Source organism: Nicotiana sylvestris, chromosome 2 (genome assembly GCF_000393655.2).
Source record: "Nicotiana sylvestris chromosome 2, ASM39365v2, whole genome shotgun sequence".
Classification (NCBI taxonomy): Eukaryota; Viridiplantae; Streptophyta; class Magnoliopsida; order Solanales; family Solanaceae; genus Nicotiana; species Nicotiana sylvestris.
This window is the reverse complement of record NC_091058.1, coordinates 23,188,297-23,197,103: the sequence shown is the minus strand read 5'-3', so window position 1 is coordinate 23,197,103 and position 8,807 is coordinate 23,188,297. Positions and strand designations below refer to the sequence as shown.

General features: G+C 36.2%; 1 protein-coding gene across 1 annotated transcript; it reads right to left on the bottom strand.

Annotated features, from left to right (window-relative positions):
* Nucleotides 1–960: 960 nt before the first annotated feature.
* On the bottom strand, nt 961–3,211 carry LOC104238927 (oxygen-evolving enhancer protein 3-2, chloroplastic-like). The gene is made up of 3 exons (XM_009793444.2): nt 2,802–3,211; nt 1,283–1,578; nt 961–1,147 (listed from the first exon to the last, which is right to left on the bottom strand). Exons 1-3 carry the CDS (start codon nt 3,091–3,093, stop codon nt 1,049–1,051), a joined length of 687 nt encoding a protein of 228 aa, XP_009791746.1. The 5' UTR covers nt 3,094–3,211; the 3' UTR covers nt 961–1,048.
* Nucleotides 3,212–8,807: the final 5,596 nt, after the last annotated feature.

Here is an 8,807-nt window from a genome sequence, read left to right as displayed (position 1 = left end):
CTGGTTATGTGTTTACTTTTGCAAAGGCACCAGTTAGTTGGAAGTCTACTTTGCAGTCAACAGTTGCTTTGTCTACAACAGAGGCAGAGTACATGGCTATTACAGATGCTGTGAAAGAGGCAATTTGGCTTCAAGGATTGCTAAAGGAGCTTGGTGTTGAACAAAAAGGTATCACAATTTTTTGTGATAGTCAAAGTGCTATTCAATTAGCGAAGAACCAAGTTTATCATGCAAGGACGAAGCACATTGATGTTCGGTATCATTTCGTACGAGAAATCATAGAAGAAGGTGGAGTCACGGTGAAGAAAATTCATACTACAGAGAATCCTGCTGATATGCTGACAAAGGTGGTGACTGCGGTCAAGTTTCAACATTGTTTGGATTTGATCAACATTGTTGAACACTGAAGATTGAAGATGAAGACACAACCAAAATTTGTTATTGAGAGAGAATTGAAAATGTGGAATTTTGCCAAGGTGGAGATTTGTTGAAGTTTGGCAAAATGCCAAAGTCCCACATTGGTTGGGAGTTAAGTTTGGGGGGGATTTTTCCCCTATAAAAGAAGGCCTAATGTTTAGGATTGAAACACACCTCTCATTTGCCTTCTCATCTGTTTAAGGCATTTGTATCTTCTCTCTTTAGTATTATTTCACTTGTATTTTTGGAGTGAAATAAAATATTGGTTGTGTCCGAGGAGTAGGCAAAATTAGCTGAACCTCGTAAATTCTGGTGTTCCCTTTATTGTTGTTTTATTGTCTTATTTATTATTTGGTGGCTGTCATAATTTTTGGTATAGTAGTTGTGACTTATTCACACTATATACATTTGGCTTCCGCAACAATTAAAACCATTGTTGTGTTTTGGTCACAGTCACAGACCTCAATTAAAGTGAAACTCCCAGTCAAAATTTTAGGGTGAGGCTCTCAGGTGTAGCACTTATTGTTTCAGATTTTTAAACAATTCTTCCAAAATCATTCTTCACAATTGGATTCAAGAAGTATTCGATAAGTTACAGGAAGTAATAACATACTAGTACAGAAAAGCTTTTTCAACCAAGTTTGGCCAAAACATCATTTAAGGTAGATACAGTTTCAGCATAGTACTTCTCTGCTTCAGGGCTGTTCTTGGTCTTTGCTGCATGGTCCAGCTGAGGAAGGAAAAGAACAGATTATTAAAACGAATACGAAAATATAAGCAACCCTTTGGATTTCTATGCACATTATTTCACTACTTTTGACATTCATGTACGTAACCAAGAATATAATGTAGAGATTTGACTTACATCACTAATGGTCTTGAAGAGCTTTCCAGTCAGGTCCTGGAGTTTTCCCTTCTCTTCTTTTGGCTTAGCAGAGATTACGGTCTTAAGGTCATAGCGAAGGTATTCTGCTCTGAGACGAAGGTCATTCTGGACATATGGCCAGGCCTTCTTGTCGATGAAATTCTTGACGCTAACAATCTCCTTGGCTGAATCCTTAACTCTCTGGGCTGCTTCAGCTGGAGTCAATGGTTGAAGGTAAAACCTCTTCTTCAGTGGTAGACCAAAGTCCCTTGCCTCATCCGAGTTCAAAGTTCCAGCTGCCAATACCCAAATGCTCAGCATGAGTACACACATTCCAAATACTAAAATTATCTTTCCTAGTTCTAGTAACCATTCTTTATACAGTTCTGAATTGTTGGAATTTGTTGTAAGTCTTATTTTACCAAAATGAGAAACCATCATATTTCAATTGCATAACTACTTCTAAAGATCCATCTGGTTTATTGTATTTTGCATTCATAAAATGCAATGCACAAAGATTGATTTTCATGGCACAAGTACTAAGAACTAGTACAAGATCTCAATTATCACTTACTCCCTTCGGTTCACAATAAGTGACCAATTTGCTTTGGGCACACCCATTAAAAAAATATTAAATTCTAGACGAAAATAGTTAGTGTGACTAAACTACCTTCATTAAATGTTGCACCATAGTTATAGTAGTACTTACTTCTTTTTTCAAATGTGAGGAGTAAATGACTTTTTAGGAATACGTACATAAGGGTAATTTTGGAAAAACAAATTGAATTTTTTCTTGATTATATAAATGGACACTTATTTTGGACCAAAATAAAAAAATAAATTGGCCACTTATTGTGGACCGAAGGGAGTATCGATTACTTTTCCATATTTCCCAATTTGGGAAGGATGTGTCCTTTTGTATCACATATGAAATCTACTGCTTCAAATTTAATGTTTGAAAGCGTTTCTACAATCGCTTCTCACGAAATATTATAAAAAAAATCAGAAGGGACAAGTTACAGACCCTTCAAAAGGATCGGAATACTCTTGTCAAATGCAGTCTTTGACTACTTACTATAAGCCTCTCCTGTTCTTTCTTAATTCCCTCTTATAATTCACATAAGGATTTCTCTTTATGACACGATCTAGTAACCTTAATCTATTCCTCGGTCCAGTGAAGGTTCTAATCACTGAAAAATTAAGCAAAATTAAATGAATTGAAATGCAACACTGGAGACTCACTCTTACATTCTTTCCTGGATATGTGAATCTTGCTGTCAATTGTCTGTAACTATATCTATTATGATATTGTTATTGTGTCGCTCCAGTAATCAGTGGCGGATCTAGACTAGACACAAAAGGTTCGACAAAACCCTTAGCTCCATATATGCGTGTTTGAATTGAAAAAAATTGGAACATCTATAAAAAACAGAACCCAATGACTCTAAATGTTGATTCACCACTGGGAAAGAAAGGGAAAAGGTAAATAAAGACCTTAACAAAAAGCAAGACAACTTACGTAATCCACCAGAGGGAGGAGGAGCGCCACCAATCTTGATTGATTTAGCAGCAGCAAAGGCTGCTTGAGCAAAGGAACCAGCAAGGCCAGCAGCAACAAGACCGATGACGGCTCTACGGCTAGTTTCAGTGTCAGCAGACCCCTGTTGGGCTCTAATGCTGAGCCCTGGTCTAGCCAAGGCAATTCTGCTGGTACTAACAGTGCTCAAACGGGCTGAGCCACTGAGCTGACCATCCAACACAGTCTGAGAAGAACCAATTAGGCCACCCATTGAAGCCATAGCATGAGCCATTTTGGTGAACTATCTGAAATTTGTTTCAGGCAAGGGTGATAGAAGTAGGGTGGGGGAAATTATAAGTTAATGTTGTGGTACGTATGATGTGGATATTGCAATTTCTGGTGTTTGTGATGCAGAGTGAATACACTAAGATCACCTTATCTGTCTTTGGATATGCCATGAGCCAATCAGTGCCTACTTTCTTGACATGTAGGATCAGGTTCTTTTTCCAGCTGTAGCATCTTGACACATGGACCAAGAAGATTTTGGATTTACACGTCATCATGCATGACAAATATAAGTTGCTGAAATTGATGAAACTTCTAGAGCTTGTCCAATGAGAAAAAGGAAGTCCAAATCATGGCAAGAGCCTAAGCGCATTAAATTTATTACATTATAATACAGTTTCACCTTACATTTTTTCACAAGATAAGTCCTTCTGATCACAGTAACTTTTATAGTATACTAAAATTGGCCGAATGGGTAATGAATCTATATTTGTAGTCCTCTAGATGCCACCTAAAATCTCTTTTGGGAGAAGCCGTTAGCATTTCATTTTGTGATTGTATCGTTAAACTCGCAACTATTTTTTGAATCATTACAATTTACTAAAAAAAGTAAATATCTGACACTGAAAAGTGATGCATAATTGCAACATCACCAAACTAAAAAATTACAGCTTGTCATAATCATATTTTAGATTAAAAAAATTAAAACTAAACTATTTTACGCTCTAATGCAAAATAGTTTATGTTAATATTTTAAAAATATCATTATGTCAAGCTGATTTTTTTTAAAATTTGCTGACGTGGCAACAACATCCCATTTTTCAAAGCCAGATATTTGATTTTCCATTTATGTACTTTCTAAAAAATTACAACATAGTTCAGTGAATTTAATGATAATAAAAATAGATCAGTAACTTTACTAATATATCAGGCAGAGGGAGCGGCGGAGCGGGGAGGGTTGAAATCATCATTTAAATAGGTTCGAAAAATATTTTCCCTCCTTCTATTAGAGAAGTTATTTTTTGGGTTAGAGAAAAATATGTTTTACAAGGAAAAGAAAATTTCAAAACATTCCAGTCAATCAAACATGTAAAAGTTGGATCCTCCGTGCCAAAAACACCGTAAATATTGTACGGGGCGCCTTATTTGGTCGTCCTCATTTAACCTATACCCACTTTTTAAAATGTTTTAACTTGTACTCATTATTTAAACAACTTCAGGCCTCTTTTTCCTCTTCCTTCTCCTCCTTCGTTTTCTGAATGTTGAAGCTTGAGATACTGTTATTTGTTCTAGCCTGATGATTCATATATATTTGCTTGTCCCATTATATTTATTTTGGTCTTATTCACAATAATTTAACCTCTTAGATATTTTAGCTTTATAGGTAAACTGATTTTTGGTTCTAATTTATCTGTAGTAACTTATTTTCATGTCGAAAATATTTTCATGTCGAAAATATTTTCATTTTTTAATCTTTAAATGAACAGCATCAATCATTGCTAATCATGATTTATTAAGTTCATTGTTGTTTACAACTTCAGCTCTAAGAATGCTGAAGTTCAGCAAATACAAAACATGTTGGGATATATACTATTAACCATGATTTTTGGTTTGGATATAGTATTTATGATGGAACAATTGTTTATTCAATTTTGATAAAGTTTTAAATAGATCATATATTTGTTTGTGTCCTTTACTTATATAGTAGATGATTTAGTGTATAGAGTTTAGCTTATACACGGAAGATTAAATCATCGGTTCTTATAAGTATAAACATCATGTTCACAATCTAATGATTGAATTGGACAAACCATCAGGAATGATTGTAGCACAAGATTAAATATATTTTATCTTGAATATGGGAATAGTTTAATTCTGACTTCTTGTGCTAGTACATTTTGTATGTATTGAACGGACCAAGTAGAGATGAGTATTTTATACTGACTTGATAAAATAAATTCTCTAGCCATTAAATGTACTTATACTCTTAATCTTGATATAATTATTATCAGGTGTGCATATTATTATTGTTTTGATTTATTAAAAGGCAAGATTCTTTCGTGGGTCAATATGCCTGGTAAATTGGACAATAATGATATACGTTGGCAAAGTAATAGTTAGTTGATGGAATCCATGTCTCGGTCTAGAGATTGATGATACACCTTATAAGTTTTCATGTGTAAACCCTGCAGATGGATTTTGTATCCGTCACATGAAATAAGTTAAGCGAAAGTCTAAAGGAAATAATCAATGAATTAAATTGTCAGTAATTTAATTTATTCGATTAGTATCCGAGTCTTAACACGGAGAGTTAAATAAGGTTTAATGGAAGAATTTCGAAATTGAACTGAGGAGTGCAGTTACGAATTTTTAGTGGAATAATTCGTAATTTATTATGGTAGTATTAATTCAGACATTTCGAATTAAGTCCATAATAGGAAGTCTCGTTAATTAAATATTGTGGTCCCTGTTGTGACCGAATAATTAGGAATTAAATGGAATTATATTTCGTGGTGGAAAAGTAAGACCCAGCAGGTTTAGGAAAAGGCTTTAAACCCTAAAACTTGTGGCTATATAAAGGGGTCTTATTCCATAAGGAGGCTATGGTTTTTATATACAGTTTTCCTAGGAGAAACTCGTGTGGAGGATGATCCCGTGAACGTTTTTGCTCTTGCTTGGAGGTTCTTTTCGCGATCATTGTCACGCTTCAAGAGATAAGTATCGATTTTATGGTTGATTAAAATCTATAATTATGTGTTGTCTATATTACATGCAAGTGATCCTGACTATTTACTTCCGTTGTTCATACCTATTTCCAACAATTGGTATCAGAGCCAGGTAGAACGTAAGTAAAATCATATGGTAAAGCTTTAGTGTAGTCGTTGACAACAGTGGCGGAGGCAGGATCTCCACGAAGGGGGTTTAAAAAAAAATTATGGCTAGTGGGAATTGAACCCATGACCGTATGTAAAGTTTGAACCCCCTTGACCACTAAACTACACTTTTGGATTGTGTTAAAGGTGTTTAAAACTTAATATATAGAGATAAAAAACAGATTTTGCCTTATATATACAGTGTAATTTTTCGGCGAAGGGTGTTCTAAATCCGCCCCGGGTTGACAGTTCGGCTGCGGAAATCGAAGTTGTTCATTGAATGGTCTTAAACCCATTACTCGTAAGTTGTAAGAATGTAAGTTATGGATTTGTGGTAAGAAATAATTTTAAGAATAAAAGGAATTGAAGGTCGTTGGCTGTTGCTTGGCCGAAGATGCATAGGCGTGGATTTAATCTACTGTTTTGTTATTTAGCAAAGATTGCATTGAGGAAAGGTACTTGCACATTCCTTTGATGGAATAAAGTGGTAGTGTCTGACTGTATCACCCATGAATTGGAAAAGTTCACCTTGACCATTTGAATTGATTCCTGAGTCCAGCCTTTGGGCACTTCACGTGTCAGTGTTAAACACAAACACTTAAATTGTCTATATTCTTTTAGATGCTATGAGTGTAGTAAAACTTTTAAGGCTTCTTGTTATTGAATGAATATTGAGGTTTGGCTCTTCGGGACAATTAATTAGACAAAATAATTTCTGGGATTATTTATATGGGCAGAATATTACATAACATTGTATGAATTAAGAATTTCATGATTAACAAATGGGTACTTAAGTGGTTTGTTTATTCGAAATCATTAAAAATTCTTAGAGCTTTATACATATGTGATGATATATGTAACGACCCGACCGGTCGTTTTGAGCTTTTGCACTTTGATCGCCAGTTCTCGGGCATGACTTGCCCTGTATGATGTATTATGACTGATGTGGATCGATGGTTTTGGTTTTCAGGAAAATCGGAAGGAATTTGAAAGAACGGTCTTAGATGAAAGCTTTGAATTTGAAAGGTTTGACCAAGAGTTGACTTGTTTGTATATGATCTCATATCGAAATTTTTATGATTTGGTTAGCTCCGTTAGGTGATTTGTGACTTAGGAGCACGATCAGAATGAGTTTTGGAGTTGTAGAGAAGATTTAGGCTTGGATTGGCAAAGTTGATATTTTGGCGATTTTCGGTTGATAGGCGAGATTTTGATACGGGGGTCGGAATGAAATTTCGAGAGTTGCAGTAGCTCTGTTATGGCATTTGGGATGTGCGTGCAAAGTTTCAGGTCATCCGGACGAGGTTTGGTAGACTTTTTGATCGAAAATGTGTCTTTAGAGTTTTTGAAATTTTAAGCTTGAATTCGATGAAAAATAGGTGTTTTGATGTTGTTTATGGCGTTCCGAGGGTTGGAACAAGTTTGAATGATGTATTGGGATTGGTTGGCATGTTTGGTTGAGGTCCCGGGGGCCTCGGGTGAGTTTCGGATGGTTAACCTTGGGCTTGTGCAGCTGCTGGAAACTTTCTGCTGCACTGTCTGGATTCCTTCTTCGCGTTCGCGAGAAGGCCTCGCGTTCGCGAAGAGGAAATTATAGACCTGCACATTTTGTGCTTCGCGTTGGCGAAGAGAGCCTCGCGTTCGCGAAGAAGGATTTGGCTTATGAAATTTTGTTCTTCGCGTTCGCGAATAAGAAGGAATTCGGTTGCACAGGTCTTACTTCGGAGGCTTATATCTCTCAATATACAATGAATTTGGATATGATTCAAAATCGAAAGTTATATTTCTTTGAGTCTAGTTTCCAGAAACATATTATAATACGAATTTGGAGTTGTGTGGAAAGAGTTATGACCATTGCACTAGAGGCTGTCCAAGCAGAGTTTGGAAAAATGATTTTTGAAATTTTGTTCTTCGCGAACGCGAGAGTAGGACCGCGAACACGAAGAACAAATCCCTGGGCAGCAGAATAAAGTCCAAACTCGTCTCACACTTCCATTTTTGGACCAAGGGAGCTCGGGTGAGGCGATGTTTCGAAGGATTTTCAGAGAAAATAACGGGGCAAGTCTTCTTGAATCAATTTTGGTTAGATTACTCGAATCCATCATTGTTTTTAACATTAATTGATGATTTTAGTTAGTAAAATCTTGAAAACCCTCTTGGATAGAATCGCGGATTTGAGGGTCGAAATGTGATGGGATTTGAATAATTTTGGTATGGTTAGACTCGTGGGGATATAAGGAACCTGTTGATGTAAAAATTTCTGAGTTTCAAGAAGTGGGCCCGGGGCTCGGGTTTTGCCAATTTCGGGATTTTTGATATTTTTTGATTGTTTTTAATTGGGTATTATTCCTTTAGCTTATTGTGACGTATTCGTTGTGGTTTTGGTCAAATTCGACGCGCGAGGAGGCTGATTTGAGAGGCAAGAGCATAACGAGCTAGAGTTTTGGTCGGTTTGAGGTGAGTAATGATTGTAAATGATGTCCTGAGGGTTTGAAACCCCGGATTGCACATCGTAGTGCTATATTAAGGTGAGACACGCGCTGGATGATGAGCGTGGGGTCTTTTACTACTGGAGATTGTGACTTGATCCGTCCCAATTGATGATTTTTACCACATATTTGACTGAAATTTATTTGTTATCATCATGATTTGGGTTGATTGCCATATTTGGGCTTCGTGCCAACATTTGGACCCTTCGGGGATTTTTATCACTGTTTCCTCACTGCTCGACTTATTATTTGAACTCAGTCCTGTTGATATCTACTGTTTTACAAACTCAGCCACTTTTACTCAGATTTGAAACTTAAATGATATTTCTACATCATGTTTTGGGCTTAGAACTACTGTT

Excerpts from the sequence above, each read along its gene's own strand:
- LOC104238927 (XM_009793444.2), bottom strand. The coding sequence starts at position 3,093 with ATGGCTCATGCTATGGCTTCAATGGGTGGCCTAATTGGTTCTTCTCAG. Across the intron at positions 1,579-2,801 it reads TCCTCCCTCTGGTGGATTAC|CTGGAACTTTGAACTCGGAT; the intron begins GTAAGTTGTCTT and ends GGGTATTGGCAG. Across the intron at positions 1,148-1,282 it reads TCTTCAAGACCATTAGTGAT|CTGGACCATGCAGCAAAGAC; the intron begins GTAAGTCAAATC and ends TTCCTTCCTCAG.